A 17307-nucleotide genomic window follows, 5' to 3' on the forward strand; every position below is an offset into this window, starting at 1 on the left:
CTTGCACTCAGAGATCCAAAATATAGTCTGTGGATTTAAAATGTCAAAGTGACAGGCTCCCTGAAAACACAACTTCTCTCCCAATGGCATGCAGCTTCAAAGGTGGGTGGTTAGTTACCCTAGTTATCCAACAAAGAAGAATTCAGAGAGATTACCTGCACCAGATGTGGCCTTTCTTCCACATGTTTAGAGTTTTATTAGGAGGGACACACAACATGCCAATGAAATAGGCAAGGCTGGGAGCTTATAAACAAGCTGAAATCAGAGAGAAAGATATTCTTTGTAGGCTGCTAAAGATTTGCTTTTTAACAAAGTCGCAGGGTTCAGCTTTGCTAAAGTGTGTTAGGATTTGGTGACCCTGTACTGTTGACTTGGTCTCTGAGCCCATCCCGGGGTTCCCCTACCATTGTTGTTCAGAACAGGCTTTGAATGAGAATCTTCTGGTGCTAAATAACCACTTCATGCTCTTACAATACTGGTAATGTCAAGTGCTCGGGGAGGCATTATCAACCCCTCTTTACTGTCTAGATTAACTGGGAGATAGAGGGAGGAGATAAACTTGCCCAGAATATAGTAGGTACGTTATGAGCCTGCCTACGAGCCCCTAGCTCTGCACTGTTGGAGCACTGTGATCTAGTTAGGCCTAAGGCTTTTAGCTATGAGAAGCAGCTGCAGCCGTCTGCATGCCACATGATGCACTGAAGATGCTTGCATTTTAACAGCCTATGGAATTTCTGACTTTTCAAGGGAGTGGGATTCTCAGCTCCTCTGTAACGTTTGCTAAACTCAAGGATGCTGTCTGTGCTCGACCTGTTCTGTCCTCAGCTGTGGAGTACCTGCAGAGTCTGGGAGCCAGTGTGGTTGAAGTGTTTCTTCCAGAGATGGAGGAAGTTCGAGTGGCCCACGGAATCTGCATTCTCAGTGAGATGAGAGACTTCCTGCAACCTGACTTCAACAAACATTTCCACCAAATGGTAAGCGGCAGCAGGTAGGATCAGTGCCAGCGGTTTTCACGGCTGATGCAGAACAAGTGCTCTATATGCAGAACAAGTGCTCTATATCAGTGAGAAACCTGGGGTTCTCCTGCTTTTTCTGTGGCAAAGCAACAGCTGGATGACTCCTGATACAGGAATGCAGACCTAGGAGAAAACTCCTGAAATATCCAGTCCAGTCTCTTGCTGTTAACCACATCTTAGTCCTCTCAAACTGTCATGCCCAATGTAAAACTCTTCCTGTCACCATGGAAGATTGTTTAAGTGTACAAAGATGTGAACTATGGTTCCTAGGAAGGTGCTTATGCTTGATGGAAAGTTAATGAGGATAAGAAAGGTACGGGAGAAAAGAGGGAGTTTAGAAGCTTCTTTCTTACCCAGTGCTTGTCTAAAGCAAGAAGATGTGGTTAACTAGCTTGTTGCAAGCAGAACCATGATCAAGGTTTTCTGTTACAGAATTTGGAGACTCGGATCAGCCTGGCCTTGGCTTGCCAGTTCACAGCTCTGGACTATATTACGGTGAGGAACATACTGTGGTGAAGGGGAGACATCCAGTGAAATTACAAAGGTGGGGTGGAGGGTTCCCTTAATCTCCTCATACATGGGACAGGGGCTGTGGAAAGACATCAGCCAGCAATACTACTGACCTCTGCTGGGGGGACATGCTAAATGATGGGTCACCACAGAGGGTATACCACTCAGACTGGTTGGTGTATTGCTCGTTGAGTCCAAACTGCAGGAATGAAGCTGGAGGTGGAGGCTTTGATGGGCAGAGACTGTCACTGTCAAATGTGAGCCTTATGAACCAAGAGGCCTTGTCAGATGGTAGTCTCTCTGTTTGCAGGCAAATCGGCAGAGGACCCGGAGCATGGGCTTCTTGCGAGAAATTTTCACCACTGTGAACTGTATCCTTACACCAGGTATTAGCAGTTTTAGCCACAGAGCTGCTCCCAGAGAGTTGCGTGGTGCATTTTAAGAACAGTTACTTCATTAACTCCTCCCACCTAATTTTAAGAGCATGACTTTTGTGCAGAGACTTAGTAGTGCCTCAGGCCTGTAGAAGAAAATGGGTTCTGGTTAGGATGAGTGCTGCGCGTTTCTAGACCTGCTGCCTGTATCCATGGCAGTCAGATAATTCCTTTTTGGTAGGATTCCTTTTTGAAATAGGACGTGCAGAGCTGGTGCAGTTACACAGGAGAGACTGGACATCTGCTTCTTAGACATGAAGATGGTCTTATTCCAATTAGAAACTGTTCAAACCATAAATCCCAATGACTTCTTTGTACTCCAAGGGGGTTGTTTGCATCACCAACGTAGATCAAACGTAGCTTTAAGGAACTGAGCTGTATCTTGGAGATTGCCCACTGCCTGACTCTTCCCCTCCACAGCTGCTGCTTCCACTGCCCCAAGAATCCATGACTCTGACCTTCTGGCTGGGTGCAGCGATATCTTGCTCACAGTCCGGGCCATGAGGTAAGAACAGTGCTACTTGCACTACAGAACCAAGGTCGGGAGTAGCTGGGAACTAGCTGCACTAACTAAAGGAGCTCAGGCTGCAGAGGAGAGAGCCATCTTAGCTGCCTCTCCCAGAAAGGCTGATTTTGTTGCTGTCCCAAGGCAGGAATGCTGATGACAGCCTCTCCCCCAGGTTCATGCAGCTTGGCAACTTCACTGGCATTCCAGGACTGGTGGTCCCTGTTGGATATTCTGCTGCTGGGCTTCCTATCAGCCTCCAGGTGAGACAATCCCTCTGAACTGAAGCCACTATAACCAGGTTCCCGCCATTCCATGCAGCACTGTTGAGGAATATACAGGGACTGGTAATATAGTTTTAACTTCTGAGTGAAGACTTGCCTAGAAGAGCAGAAGGACTCTTCTGGCATCTGGGAGATGGATTTCTCTATCTTCCTGTCTACCTGCATCATTAACCACCTGGCTGTCCCTATCATCTGTCACTACTCTTCCCTCTTTTTTCCTTATTTCTCAGTTATGTAATTTCTCTAAGCCCTTCCGTGTTCTTCTCCCTCTTGAAATGAAAGCTCTCTGTATTATGTCAGACAGCTGCCTTTATCCCAAATGCAGCAATGCAACACTTACTGGGGTAAAAGGGAAAAGCATGTGCTCTTCTGGTGCTGTTGGAAGTAATTTTAGCCACATTCTGCAGGGCTTTCAGTAGTGTCTGTGATGATGATACTTTTCTTTCCCCCCTGCCGTCTCTTTTCCCTCTCCTCCTCCCAGGTCATGACAAAATGGTGGGATGAAGCTATGCTTCTCAGGATTGGCCTGAAGCTGGAGCAGTTTCGTCACCAGACCAAAAAACCATCCATTTATTATGACATACTTGCATGATGGGGTGGTCAAGATGGGGAATGCTCCAAAACATTTCTTTTTCTTCTCTAATCTGACCTGACCAAGGGTAAGAGTGGACTTGTTTTCAGTGTTTACCTGAATAAGGTTTATTAGCAGGCCCATTTGAGGAATGGGGAGGAAGACTGATCTAAGCAAGCATTGATGTGAGCAGGGATCAGTTCTGCTCCCTGTTGGGTAGGGGATGTTCCAGTTTGTACTGGGGAAACCACCTGTGTTAGCTCATTCCTCACTGTTTTTGCCAGTTTTTGCAACCATCTTCTGCCACCCCTTTCCCTGTATGGCTCCTATGTAAAGGTGGAAGACAGCTGGACTGCATACAAGCAGTTTAGATGGCTATGCATGGAGAACCACAATTCTAAGTCCTTAAACCTTCTCACAGAATGTCTTCTGCCCCAGGATGTAACCAAGGTACTCTTGAGGGTGAAAGGCAGCTTCCCATATAGATAGATTCCCTTAGATATTAGTGCCTTGTTTCCTTGGAATGAAGAGGATCTTAACACTCCTGCAAGAAGGTAGTGTCTGTCATGGCCCCTTACCGCGAATATTCCCTCAGACCAAAACAGAAGGGCAGTAGCTATGGAAGTGTCTCTATGCTTTTTTTGGTCCCTTGTGCTGGGAACAGTGTAGGGCTCAGTCTAACTGTTGCACAAAATATGGGCATGCTCACTGCATGAGCAGTCCTGCTCCTTCAGCCTTATGTGCAAGGGAAGGAAAAAGCAGAGCAGGAACCCTCATTAACTCAGTGAGCCAAAACTGGTTCACTGGAGTTCACAGGGGCTCTGGAGTTTTGTGCCACTGTTGGTGGCATACTTCCTAAGGCAAGACCCTGAGAGCCTATGTTCTCCCAGTAGTTTCTTAGACATAAGCCTACCAGCATTTAGTAATTCCATCTCCAGAGTGGAGTGGAGTGGAGTGGAATAAGCTACCCGGTATGCTGTGAAATAGCTCTTAAGGAGATGGTTGCTGATCCAGTTACTATAAGGAGGTGAAACTGGTGCCTCACTAAAAAGCAGGAAGTGATAGAGTACTGCATGAGCAGAACCTGGGTGCAGGAGAGGTGTTGCATGAAGCTGTGCGCAGCACACAGCCTGCTCTAGACAAGCAGACAGCCATTCCTCTATCCCAAGTGCACTTCCTAAAGTCATCAGGTAGAATTAAGGCATGGAGTAAAAGAGCAGGCTGTAATACTTAAATCATAATACCACAGCAGGAAAAGCTAGAGATTACATTCCTACAGGAGTAGGCCCTAAAATCACAGTACTATGTGCTACAGGTTCCATTGAAAGCCCCCTGGCTATAAACTTAAGTGCCTGTGTCCTGCCTGCACCACTGTGGCCACATCAAAGACAAGAAAAGGCCTAGGATTAACCAAGGCTAAGCATCTGCTTCATTTTGGACTAGCTCATGGTTAATGCTCAGAGATACCTCCTGTTGCCCACCTTATCACAGATATCTGAGAAGGGAAACTTCTGGCCTTGTAATCAGGCTGCTGGAGAAGCTGTCCTATAGTCAGCAGCAGCAAAGAGCACTGTATTCCTACTTAGCTTGGAAGGAAAGGAGGAACAGAGAGAGTGGTTGCAGTTTCTCCCAAAGTTCAGTATAGCTTTTTTTTTTTTTTTTTTTTTAATTTAAATCCACTCTTTAAACAGAGCTAGCACTTTAGTAAAGTTAGCAGTCAGACAGCATTTGAATGATAAACACATTGCATTACCTTCCCCACAATTACTTGAGTCAAAGCATCAACTGCTACCAGAGGCTGTTAGCAGCATCCACAGTTAAAATAATGAAACAGTTGATACTGTCTTTCATCTTCAACTCCCCTGTGTGATACTACCAGAAATATTACTTCACTAGATTCTAGTATAGTTAAATTCTATGAAGAGCAGATTTTAAGAGCAAAGTATTACCTCTAATATTAATGATAACTTATTAAACATTTCTAAAACACCCTGGAGCTGTATGCCTGCAAGATGAAACACTGGGGAAGTACACCGTATGGAAATAGAAGGAGTTGATCAGTGTTTGACAAGAATAAATTTCTCCAAGGAACACTGCTGCTTGCAGGAAATAATGGCTGAATATTCACTGATTTAATGCTACTCTTGTAGGGGTTAGAAATGGCAGTATAAACCAATCAATCACCATCTGCAAGACGAAACTATTTCAAATCCCCTCTTTCCTAAATGATATACTACTGTAAAACTACAATTTCAAGACTAAGTTCATTCTCTGGGTGGAGTTAAGGAGCTCAGGTTTCTAGAAGGATGGCTAGGACCTAAAATAAAGGGTTTGCTTTTTAAAAAGAATATTTGCATCTTGCTAACTCTGGGAAGAAAAGGGAACAGGGAGCTTCTGCTGACTGACAGTAAGTTAGCCTGTCTTTCAGCACACTGCTTCCTCCCTTTCTCTAAGCTGATATCACATCAGTGCACAGTTTCAGGGCAAAACTGCCCTGGTACTGAGGTTTCTAAGATGAGCTGCTTGCACTGCTGAAATCCCCCTGTGTTTCCTTACTTCCCCTTGCTGTACTCATCTACAGCTCTCCAAGAGACCAGTTCCTATTAGCAGCAGTCCCACCCCCACCACATGCGATGGCAGGGCAGTTGTGTGAGCAAAGCAGACACAGTGACCACACACACAATCCTGTTGCTTCACATAGATATATGTATGGGTATAGATATAAGGTATATACACACTGATTTTTATATATATATATATATATATAAAATAACACCTTGTTTATAAAGCGACATTTAATTGCCACTGGTTCCCTTCCCACCCCACAAAAACAATAGTATACAAAATATAAAATATTTTAAATATTTATAAACGCCGCAAGAAAAAAATAGAACTGTACGAAAATATTTTTTCTGAGGTTCTTTCCCTGGCCTGTGGGAAGGGAAAGGTAAGGGGTACACATTTGGCAGGCCTAGTGGGCCTTGAGTCCATAGTTGTTAAGTGGGTAGGAATATGCCCTGCCTAATACTATCCGGTCCCGGAGGAGCTTAAATAAGACATAATAATTGCAGAAAAGGATGAGGGCCATGGAGAGGGTATGGTTCCACTTCTCTGACCGCAGCAGTGAGTAGAGCTGGTAGCAGACCACACTGCCTTCAATGAGGATCAGCAGGTTGAGCAGCCGTAATGGACGGTGAAAAAGGAACTGCAGGGGAACAGTTAAAAAGGACAGAGAAAGAAGAACATCAACAGCATTTCCACGGTTTGCTGCAGCATTAAAGTACGAACGGGAGTGTATGTAATGCTCTCTGACTCCACTGAGCTAGCGATCACTGTGCTGGGTAGAAGAAAGGCTCTTGTATCTTACCCACCACTAGCTGCTACTTAGAGGACTGAAGTTTAAGAAACAAGGCATGCAGAATTGTAATTTTCCTTGAGAAGGGGAGGACTGGTGAAATAATGGCCATCTCACATATTTTCCAGCTCCCCTGGAAGAGGTTCTATGAACTAGGATCCCCTTAAGAATACACTATCTGATGGGAGAGTGGCATCACCATGGTGAGAAAGCACTGACAAGGCAGCAATGACTTTTGTTTTGCCCAGACGTCACTGTAATGCTGCAAGGAGGAAGTCCCTCTGCCAAGAACAAATCTTTTTTTTAGCAGTAAAAAAGGACGTTGTGAGCACTGAACTCTGTTCCATCCAGCCCAGCCAAAGCATGTGTGGGAGATGGGCACATGGGAAACAATGTTCAGCTGAGAGCATAAGCAGCTGTGATGTGGCCAATTCATGATGGGAAAGGGACACCCCAACTTCTTGACCTAAAAACAACTCTTAACAAGCCACTGCTACTGGAAAGGTGAAAGCCTCAGTTGTTTTATACTCTTCCCCTCTTGCACAGGCTCTACTACCCCAAGAGCTGATTCAGCTCACTAACCCAGCCAAAAACTAACCAGTTCTCTTTTTGAATTAGTCTTCTGCCAGGTAAGTGAGCTGAATTGACCCTGATGAATGATAGAGCTCATGTGTCATATTTGACAGCAATGATTTAAATCAGCTCCTCCCCTCCTCTGGAACTGTGTGGTCAGCTCCAGGCTCCCAAACCACCTCAGTCCTCAAGAACCATGTAACTGAGTACCAATTACTTGACCAACCCCACCTGACCACCAGTGCCACAGCTGCAGGCCCCACACCACAGCTGGAATGAAAACATTGCAAACCCAGATGGCATAGAATACATACTTTCTGAAAAATAACTACATGATCAGGGGAGACTGCATAGGTAGCAGGGAGAAACGTGTGATCTTTTGGACAGAAGCTGTAAGCTATTGACTGTTTAATTTTTACTCTTTGCTGACCTGCAGTAGTATACTGAGAAAGTATACCATTACAAACGCAGGAAGGTAACCAAGATGGAGCAGCAAGTCTACTACCAAGAGGCACAACCCACAATAAAGGATGCTGGGGTGATCTCTGCAGGACAAGATTTTAAGACCATTGTAGTTATGGCACTAGTGGGGTTTTTTTTTGTTTTTTTTTTGTTGTTTAATCTGCTACTCAGTTCATTTGGAAGTAATCTGGATACCTCTACTGTATAAAGACAGGGTCCCCAAGAGTGACCCTAAAGTAAGATCCTAAAAGGTGGTGAGAAGAAAAGAGCAGGAAGGTACAACTATTCTGCTAACAGGTCTTTTACTGAAGAAAATGTCTAATTCTTCAGTTGAAGCACAATCTGTTCTGCTGCAGCTAGGTTTCAGTCTCTCCTCCGTCCCACAATCATGACACGTCAACAGAAGAGATACTTGCGTAAAAGCGGGCATGAGAGACGTCTGAAGGCACTGCTACATTGTAAGGCCCAACTGCTTTATACAGGCATCGGCTACGTCGCACCAGTACTCCTTGCGGCCATATTGTGTTTTCTGACCAGCTGTGGGGAAAGAACACTGTAGTGTTAGCATCTGAGGGAAAGCAAGTGAGAGGATGTTCCCAACTCACTGAAGGACTCGCAGGAACAGACTGCATCTTGAAAAATAACAAGGCCTCTGCCACAAGGAAACATTCCAGCTCCCATTGGAAAACCACAGTGAGATGAGATCATGAACTCATCAGAAGGTCTCTGACACTCAGCAATGAGAACAAATGGCTCCCAGTACAAGCTAGCCCACTGCACTGGAGCAGGCCACCACTTCCACCTACACAAGCTACTGCTCCAGCAGCCAAGAGGAATCTAAGCATTTATTGCTGGGAGGGAACAAGCACTGACTAGAGGAGCTTAGACAGTTCTAGAGCAAACATTTGTTTCTAGGGAAGAGAAAGATCAGCAGAGTTGTACCTGTGACCCCAGCACCGTGGGGAATGGAAAAGCTTCCCTGGTAGATAGCATTGCTGATACTTGCATATCTACTGTATCGTTTTACCAGCCCCTTGCTGGGCATGCCAGCCCCTCGCCATCCCCACACTCACATGTGCTGTGGAGCATTGCTGTAGGAACCATGTTCTAATTTCTGCCACTTGCCCAGGTGGGCAGCTGATCTGTGAAGCAGGTCGCAGTACTTGGGGGGCAGCAGCTGAGTGGTGAGCATGACAAAGGCATTGATCCACACCATGATGAGGTGCTCACAGGACCAGCGCATGTCGTAGTACTGGGTGCTCTGCAAAGAGACCAGACAAGAATTTAGCACCACTGTCACAGAACAGAGAAGGGGATGACAAGAGGACATACTGTGTGTGCATCCAGCAGACCCACACCACACATTACAGGCATGCGCTTTTGGGCCAGTGATTTCAGAGGGTTACAGCTTAGGAAACACCCAAGACTCCTTTCTCCTTGACCTGAAGGAGAAAAGGAAGGGGGATGATGCTGCAGCTGGTGCATCTCCTCCCCAGCAGCAGATTTCAGGAGGGTTCACTTGGCACAGAACTGCCCCAGGAGTACCAATTGCACCAGGACGGCTACATGGATTGTAGAGCCCTGCCCATTTCATTACACCAACTGGATTGGCTGTGTAAGTCTCATATAGCCTTGTTAATGAATGCTGAGCTGGTTCAAGTTAGAGAAACATAGATTAAAAAATACAACCCCCACACTGACAAGTGGTTCTCATATTTAGGTTCCCAGACATCCTAGTTGGCTCTGTTTTCTAACAAGCTGAACACCAAAGCCTCTGATCCAAGCACTCGAAAACCAGGACATTGGATCTGAGATAGTAACAAGTGCCTTGGTCCAACAACACAGCTATCCATCTGCCTAGGACAGGGGGTGGGAGAAGGGGAGTTAGTAAGTGGGGTGATGGGACTAGAGGTGCATCACGTTTATGGCAATACCTATCCGCCAACCAGGAGCAGTACTAGTGCACTCCGGATGCAGCCATGCTCCGCTATCCAGGCTGCCAAAGGGGAGACAGAGAAAAGGGGAATTAACCAGGAATCTGCCCCAGCAACAATTCACACAACATTCAGAAGGAGACGGCGGGCAGGGGCACAGAGAGCGCCAGACGAGAGCTACCTTCACAAAACACAGTGGCAGGAATGCCACATAGTAGGCACTGAAGAGAGAGTTGAAGAGAACTTCCTTGATCCTGCGGTTGAAGTCTGCTTTTAGGCACTCCACCTCATTACGGATGAGATCTGGGGAGAGGGGACAGCTGTGGGTGGGGATAGACGTAGGATTATTGAACTGTTCTCTCAGGGATTCCCACAGAAGCGAGAGAAAATCTTTGGGTTTGACCAGGCTGCTGACACCTGACGCCCCATCATCCACCATCTGATCTTGTACCAAGTAACCACAGTCCGCAGGTAGGGGCTGTGCTCTGCTGTCCTGGTGGAAGCAGCACAGAGGAACGTACACACCAAACCTACAGGGAGAGAAGGAAGAAAGGAACGTGGGCTGAAATGACAGCTATCCCAACATAAAGAGTGCATCTTCTGACCAGATGCTGGCCCATAGCAGAGGGGTAAAACGGAGAACCCTCATTTGAGAAGCTAGTGGCCAACTCTTATTCTCCCTGAGAGACTAGGGCCTACAACCTTGACAACTGTGCAGAAATGCTTCTTTAAATCTCCTGTTTACGGGAACCAGTGATCTTAATGGCTCAGATTTCAGTCACAGTAATGATCCCCCATGCAACTTGCATACTGCATGCAATTTGCTTCATAAGCTCAGTGCTCTTAAGATAAAGGCTCCACCCCCTACTTCTCTCATTCCTAATTCCCCGCTACTTATTATGTCAGGAAAGGTCATTTCTTTGCGTATCTTCTGGGGGCAGATTACAGCCAACAGCCCTGCTTCTCCCAGTGTTCCCTATGTGGCTCATGCCACCCCAGGTGGCTATGCTTCCCCTACGCTAAGGCACAAGGTGTTGTGTTACTCACGGGTAGCCCAAGAAGAGAAGGTTGAGAACAGAATGGCTGCGGAAGAGATTGACCAAAGTCCAGCAGAGCACCCATCCACAGAGGGTGAGCAGCACCAGGCGCACCATGTAGTGAATCACTGATGTTGCGCCCACCTGAGAGGCCTGCAAATCCAGAAGAAACATTCAGCCACTCCCTCAGGCTAGTGCTAAAACACACAGCACAGGGTGTGCCTGTGGAAGAGAAGCAGGGGGAGGGTGCCAGAAGGCACAGTAAGAGGCGTGGCTGCCCTCTTCCTCCAAGAAGTAGAGGGCTGACTCTCACAAAGGTGAAGTCCTTTGATTTCATTCACTGTTAGGGAAAATCCAAAAGATTCATGAATAACCTCAAGTTCTAGGGCATGACTGAAATAGGGCTGTTTCAAATCCAAGCTGCAAAGTAGGAAACATTTTTGCTCAAGTCCTTTATTGTTCTGATGATACTCCAAGATAGCCTGAAACACACTTCCTCTTGATATTTCATTTGGAGGGATCAGGTCTCAGCATTCATTTTCCCAAAGAACTGGAATGTCCCAGCTCTCAGCTGAAGGAAGAAAAGATGGTGCACCTTGGACAGTTCCAAAACTAGATTTCCACCACCCATCTCTATTGGATGTACAGGCTGCAGTCTAGCAAGGAGGAGCCACCTTCAAAAGAACAGCAAGGAAGCTTGTTCCAGTTTCCAGAGGGGGTAAGCCAAACTGAACTATAAAAACATTCCTAGGGATTAGAGCCAATAGATGGGATGCTGAAAAATCTGCATGAAAGGTTTCAAAGCAGAAATTTCAGTCTATGGGAGGTTTTACTGAGGATGGGAAAGTAAGAGAAAATGGCAGGAATTAGAGGTGGAAGAGAACTTCTGGGATCCCATTTAGTCCATTCACCTATTCAACAGGACATAACTGTTAGGGGTATGTGTGTACGCATGCGCACATGCATGTTTTAAACCTATTGCTTAGTCCAGAGTCATATTAACTATTTCAGTGGGCAGAACTTCCACTTTACCCAGAATGACCTTTCTCAGACTTATATTTGGCCTCGTTCTGCTCTCAGATACACAATGCACATGCTCTCAAAATCCAAAGTCACAATACCAAAGCCTCAAAGTAATCTGAGTAAGCTTAGGAAGAAGCACTAGTATAGGAAGAACAGTTCTACCCAGCTATTCCTCTTTCACTTTGGTCAGACATTCTCCTTCTTCTGCCATGTCCTCTGTAATGTCCTGTTCACTCTTCCAAAATACCAAACCTCCCCATTCTCCACTCTGCTACCTGACTAGCAATTATCTCAACCACTTTTCTGGCAAGAGATAGTGAGCTACAATATCATGCCTGCAGAAGCAAGTGGAACCATTCCATCTCCTTCTAGGTGCAAAGACAACAGAGCACCCAAATACTACAGGACATGAGTGGGCTGAAGTAGAAGACCTCCAAGGCAGAAGGGCACTTCCAAAATCTTAGTCCTTCACATCCAGACTCTTCCCGGGGGAAGGAACCCTCTAGCAATCCAACTCACAGAACTCTCTCAAGCCATGAATGATTATGCTCTATGACCAGTATTAGGTGCAGAAGAGAGAACAGTGGGAACATTACCTCGGAGATGAGGGCCCACACCAGTCTCCGTGCCAGCATCACTGTAATGAATGCCGCTAGGTGGTAGTCGATGAGGTGAAAATTCTGAAAGAGGAAAAAGAAAAGGTATTTACCAAGAGCAGTGGGACTGGAAAAGCTGGCTGTTGAGAGTGCATTGGGACCTCACATCATAAACATGCCCCAAATCTGTCTATTAAGAATAAGGGAGAAGGGAGAAAAGTCAGTAACACAGGAATGTCTACAAAAGTAAGATCTTCCCCATATGGAGGTTCCTTCCCACAGAGAAATTTCTACTGAAAAAAAACCAAAACCAAAAACAACAACAACAAAAAAACTTTCAGGCAAATATTTTGGGGGTCGAAGGGAGATCTAGGACCAGGATCCTACTGTGGACAACTGCTCACAAGTTCTTTTGGGAAAAGCCACTAACCAACCAGAGTAAGGGGAGCTGACATGCAATCCAGAGTCCTGCACATCTGCTCACTTCACCCCTTTATCTCAGAAACAGGCTGTAGTGACCACCAGTGCTCCAAGATGTCATCATCAAGTTGATCTGAGAACTGTCATCTTCAAGGGTCATAACTCTATATTACAAGTTAATGTTGGCTCTGGCTGCATCAAGTTAGACTGAACTCTTGGGCTCCTTATAATTTGTGAGTGAAGCTATTATATGGGTTCTGGTTATAATGGTTAGCAGACTCTGAATATTGCTGTCTGGGACTTGAAGGATTTTTTCTGAGTAAATGAGAATGCTTGACTTCTGATGGGAACAAGTGTAAGACCATTAAATCTTTTCATGCAGGGAACCTAATACAAAATGTTTTTTCTTCAACGAAAGCTGTGTCCAGCATCATGTAGCTGAATTTGAAACATATTGCTGGATAACTGGAATACCAGCACCACCTGTCAGTATAGAAACTAAGGAGCCACCTCGTGCTTCAAAGCAAGAAGGCAACCATCTAATTTGGGGGACCACCTCAGATGCTAGCTGCATCCAGATGAGGTCTGATGGCATTAGAAGTCACAGGTACAGGTCACTGCCAGGAAGCCCAGCTTTCTGGGCCAGGAAAGATTAAGACTGAACCTGAGGAGACTGCAAGGTTTACATGCACTGAGGATCTGACCTCCTCCCCAACTCCTCTGCTGCTGACCTGCTGTGAGATCCTAATGAAAACTTCTGTCATCTCCATTCTCTCAGTCTCTGGTGTTTCCACTGGGAAGAGGCATCAGCACCATGAGACAGCAGGCTTCTAGAGTCTCAACTCCATTTCAAAACCTTGGGGCTAACTAGGCCTCACAAGTATCATGGAAGAGATTTGCACTGAAGTAGCCCTACTAACACCTCTTTATCTCTTTCTCTCTTTCATTTTCCATGTATTTTCTCCCCTTTAAAATAGGGGGTGGCATGGCCCTGAGTGATGGGGGGGCATATGAAGTCCCCTTAACCCACTTACGTCAAATGCTTGGCAAGTCCTGCACTGAGGCAGCATGAACAGAAGCTGTGTAATCACAAAACGCAGGTGACTGCATAAGCTGGGAAACTCACCAGTGAGGTGCAGGAAGCAGGATGATTGTATGGGTACCACCAGACGGTCTTGTAGATGTTGATGTACTGAATAAACAGGGCTACCAGTAGGTAGATGAAGAACAGGAATTCAAAGAGAAGGCTCCCGTCCAGAGGCAGGTCAGGTATCCGGCAGTGACGTACAGGCTCTGGAGTAATCAGGGCTGTGATCGGAGGTGCAGAGAGGCTGATGGCACTACCATTCCTGAAACAGACAGGTATCACTCACTTTGGGAAACATCCTACATTGACTGCACAATTTTCCTGGAAAGGTAATACTTCCGCTTTTAAGTTTGGGACTGTGCATTGCCTGAGTAGAGATGGTACCAGTCCTCTCTTAAATAAGGAGGTACCTAGACGAGTTCAGCTACTTCCCAGAGGCTGACCTGTCAGTGTACTCAAATTTCCTTCTTCCCCAGCCCTCACAGGAGCCTGTAACAACCAAAAGCTCCAGCAGACTATACTGAGAGAGAAAGTTCAACAGGTGTAAACCCTGCTGTATTTGACTCAAACCAGGATGAACAACATTCCCCCAGGAACTTGGGGTGCTGATTCCATGTTTCCAACACAGTCACTTTTTCCTCAAGAATCTAAGACTGTGCCATCCATCCACCTGTCTCAGCCCGAGAAGTTTTTAAAGGCCAAAACTAAATGACTTGGCCCTCTCTACTCTATGAGAATGAACCTATACCAACTAAGTCAGGACCTCAACATGCAGCAAATAGTTTCTCCAGTTTACTCACTTCTGCATAGAATGAAATAACACTGGGCTCTCTCTTAATCTTTGTGACAAATGAGGAGATGTAAATGTCACTGTGTTCCTTTTTCAACCCCCAACTTCCCCAAAAAATGGAGATGAACTTTACCAATTGTGAGAATCTGTTTCAGTGGAGCTGGCAGGGTTAAAACAGAATATAGACATCCTCCTGCCCTGCCTTTCTACCATGTAGGAGGGGGACTCACAACTGGGCTCCGACACATCACAGTAATTTCCCAGGGCATTGCAGGCAATGCAGTAAAAGAGATGGGGACTCATAATCAGCTACAATTCACTACCCTGGGAATTGCTGCAGGGAAAGACAAAATGAGCACTGAGCTATTTCTACCCACAGCTATTGTGACCACAGAGAGCACTGAATGGTGTCTGAGACCACTTCCACAAGCTTCCCATTGAGGCAGATTTTAACATGAGTTGAGAGAGGAGCCGCAGAAGGAAGCATGAGTCACCAGCAGAGCCAGGAAGAGAAGCTGGAAAAGACTTCTATTATAAAGAACCCTTCAGGGTTTGTTCTGTCCGAACGCCATAGCAGTGGACTCAAGGTTCCCATCTCCCAGTTCTTTGCTTTAACTATTAAGCCCCACTTCCACAGTTTAGAGCAGATCAAGACTCCTAAGCTTCTAGTATCATCCCAGCCACAGGCGTCTTGACAGCAATAACTTTGCCCTCACCTGTTTCTCAAACCAGTACCGTTGCCACAGCTCCCACCAACCAGAGTCTGGAGAGAAGGCAAAGCTGAACGGCTTAGCTGCTGCCGACTGGGTCCCCTCCTTCCACCGGGCATGACCAGGAACCAATCCACTTCCAGTGCCTCCAGCAGGCTGTGCCCTGAGACCCAGACAACAATCCTGAAGCCTTCCCAGGTCTGCAAAGAGGCAGAAACATCAGTTAAGCTGCAAACTCTGGTGAGCTGGTCCACACCCAAGCCAAATGAATTCATGCTACAGGAAGCCATTCTCATACATGCAGAGCCTTGCAGTAAAGCTGGGAAACCCATCAGCACCCTAAACACCATCCCACATGATGGCACCAGATCAGTGCCTGTCTGCTTACACAGGAGGGACTCCACTGACACTATATCCTTAAGAAGTGACAGCTTAAATTAGCCATCAATGACTGGTGGCACTTCCTGTTGGCTGGAAAGCTCTACTGAGCATCTCTAGGGCCAAAGACAGCACAACGGTGTGGCTTAGTTTAAGAGCAAATATGGAAGAATCCCCTCCCTGTTCCAGTGTGAGAAACTGCTAGAGCTTTTCAGGTCTTTTTAACCATCCAGCACACCATTTGATAGCGTCTGATGCTGATAGATAATATGGACCCTCTCTGTTGGAGCTCAAAATGGACAGCCCTAATTGGTCTGCATGAAGATTTGGCACAGCAGTTAATTGCATGGTTCAGCTCCCTTAGTGCTAAGAAAACCTGACTGACATACTGGTAGGAGATCCATTTAAAATGGTCCTAGCTAACAGAATAGTGCAACAGAAAATATATGCATGTAATTCGAACATACGGATAGGCAATCACGTATCCCAGCCTTAAAAGCCTATGCTTAAAAAAAAATGCAAGTATTTGATTATTTTAAATGTTACATTTAATTCAATCAGTTCCTTAAAGTGAACTAGTATGAAGGAGGTCGGGCAACCCAGAAGATCAGTAACAAAGCTGGATTCTCTGGCACAGACTTCATCACTTCCCATATAATTTTTCTTTTATTTCATGAATCTCACACATGACACCGCAAGGATTTTGATAGTCAAGTTAAGTTTTTGATGGCTAACAGACATAAAAGAATGACAACTTAAATTGGAGTGCTAATCCTGAAGTCATTCCAAGTGAGCATGCAGTACAGAAACAACACATTGAGGGTGAACATCTCACTACAAGGACATCTCTGTGTGCATTTCCAGAGAGGCTAATCAGGTGCCCTTTTGGCAAAATATCACAGCCAGAACCAACCCAGGGTCTCAGAAGGTGGGAGTGCTTTTTTGGAAACTCTGGATCTAGCTTTGAAATTTACAGATAGAGCCCATCTTCTATTTATAATTCAGTTATCATCTCCTTTAAAATCCCGAGAAATCATAGCTGGCAGAAGTGCCAAGAAGTTTGCTGAATGAGTCACATCACTGTCACCATGAACACAGCTTGCAAGAGAACTATTCTAAAACACTCCCTCTGAAAACTTTCTTTTGTATTAAAATTTCTCGTGCTGCATCTCTGCTCCAAAAAACATTTCTCAAAGTTTCAACAAAAATCAAAACAGTATTTCTAAAGATGAATGCTGTGTACATACCCATGTGAAGGTCACTTGCAAAAAAGTATAAAAGAGATCCTGGAGAACAAATGGAATTGTGAAATTGCATGAAGGGAGAGAACACATTGGATAGTTTGTGTTTGGAGGAAAAAAATATATTTTTTCAGACTTCTTAAAACTCTCATTATGACTCCAGTGACAAAACAGAATTGAATCCTTTCTTATCTTTCTGATCAATACTTTAAAGCTTACACAAAAACCTTCTCTGGAATGTTCTGGAGTTTTATTTGCGAACACTTCGAAGACTCATATTTCAGGAATTAAATATAAACAGAGGAAGATTCTCTTCCCAACTCTGCATGCATGGGAGAAGCAGAGAGGGCAAAAGACAATGCAGAATTCACCTACGGCATC

The 17307-nt window shown here is 45.4% G+C and overlaps 2 protein-coding genes across 3 annotated transcripts in view; one reads left to right on the plus strand and one right to left on the minus strand.

Moving 5' to 3' along the window:
• The window catches only part of LOC112989417 (uncharacterized), a 25802-nt gene extending 12684 nt beyond the window's left edge, over window positions 1-13118 (plus strand). Inside the window, exons 15-20 of one of the 2 annotated variants that reach the window (XM_064520018.1) lie at window positions 826-974; window positions 1449-1511; window positions 1837-1912; window positions 2381-2465; window positions 2641-2728; window positions 12077-13118. In XM_064520018.1, coding sequence (XP_064376088.1) covers window positions 826-974; window positions 1449-1511; window positions 1837-1912; window positions 2381-2465; window positions 2641-2728; window positions 12077-12130 — 515 coding nt within the window. In that variant the 3' untranslated portion in view covers window positions 12131-13118. Of the gene's footprint in view, window positions 1-825; window positions 975-1448; window positions 1512-1836; window positions 1913-2380; window positions 2466-2640; window positions 2729-3230; window positions 5669-12076 lie in introns of those variants that run through there. The other variant, XM_026110570.2, reaches the window with a different exon arrangement.
• TMEM39A (transmembrane protein 39A) lies at window positions 4967-15444 on the minus strand. The gene is made up of 8 exons (XM_026110571.2): window positions 15314-15444; window positions 13847-14069; window positions 12301-12384; window positions 10692-10834; window positions 9826-10174; window positions 8784-8971; window positions 8127-8247; window positions 4967-6525 (listed from the first exon to the last, which is right to left on the minus strand). Exons 1-8 carry the CDS (start codon window positions 15424-15426, stop codon window positions 6292-6294), a joined length of 1455 nt encoding a protein of 484 aa, XP_025966356.1. The 5' UTR covers window positions 15427-15444; the 3' UTR covers window positions 4967-6291.
• Between the last annotated feature and the right edge of the window lie 1863 nt (window positions 15445-17307).

Source organism: Dromaius novaehollandiae, chromosome 1 (genome assembly GCF_036370855.1).
Source record: "Dromaius novaehollandiae isolate bDroNov1 chromosome 1, bDroNov1.hap1, whole genome shotgun sequence".
Taxonomy (NCBI): domain Eukaryota; kingdom Metazoa; phylum Chordata; class Aves; order Casuariiformes; family Dromaiidae; genus Dromaius; species Dromaius novaehollandiae.

Bases quoted from the DNA above. Each gene is read 5' to 3' on its own strand.
- TMEM39A (XM_026110571.2), bottom strand. From the start codon at position 15,426: ATGCCCGGTGGAAGGAGGGGACCCAGTCGGCAGCAGCTAAGCCGTTCA. The intron at 12,385-13,846 runs GTGAGTTTCCCA...TTCCTCTTTCAG, and splicing joins CTGCTTCCTGCACCTCACTG to AATTTTCACCTCATCGACTA. The intron at 10,175-10,691 runs GTGAGTAACACA...CTCTCCCTGTAG, and splicing joins CTTCTCTTCTTGGGCTACCC to GTTTGGTGTGTACGTTCCTC.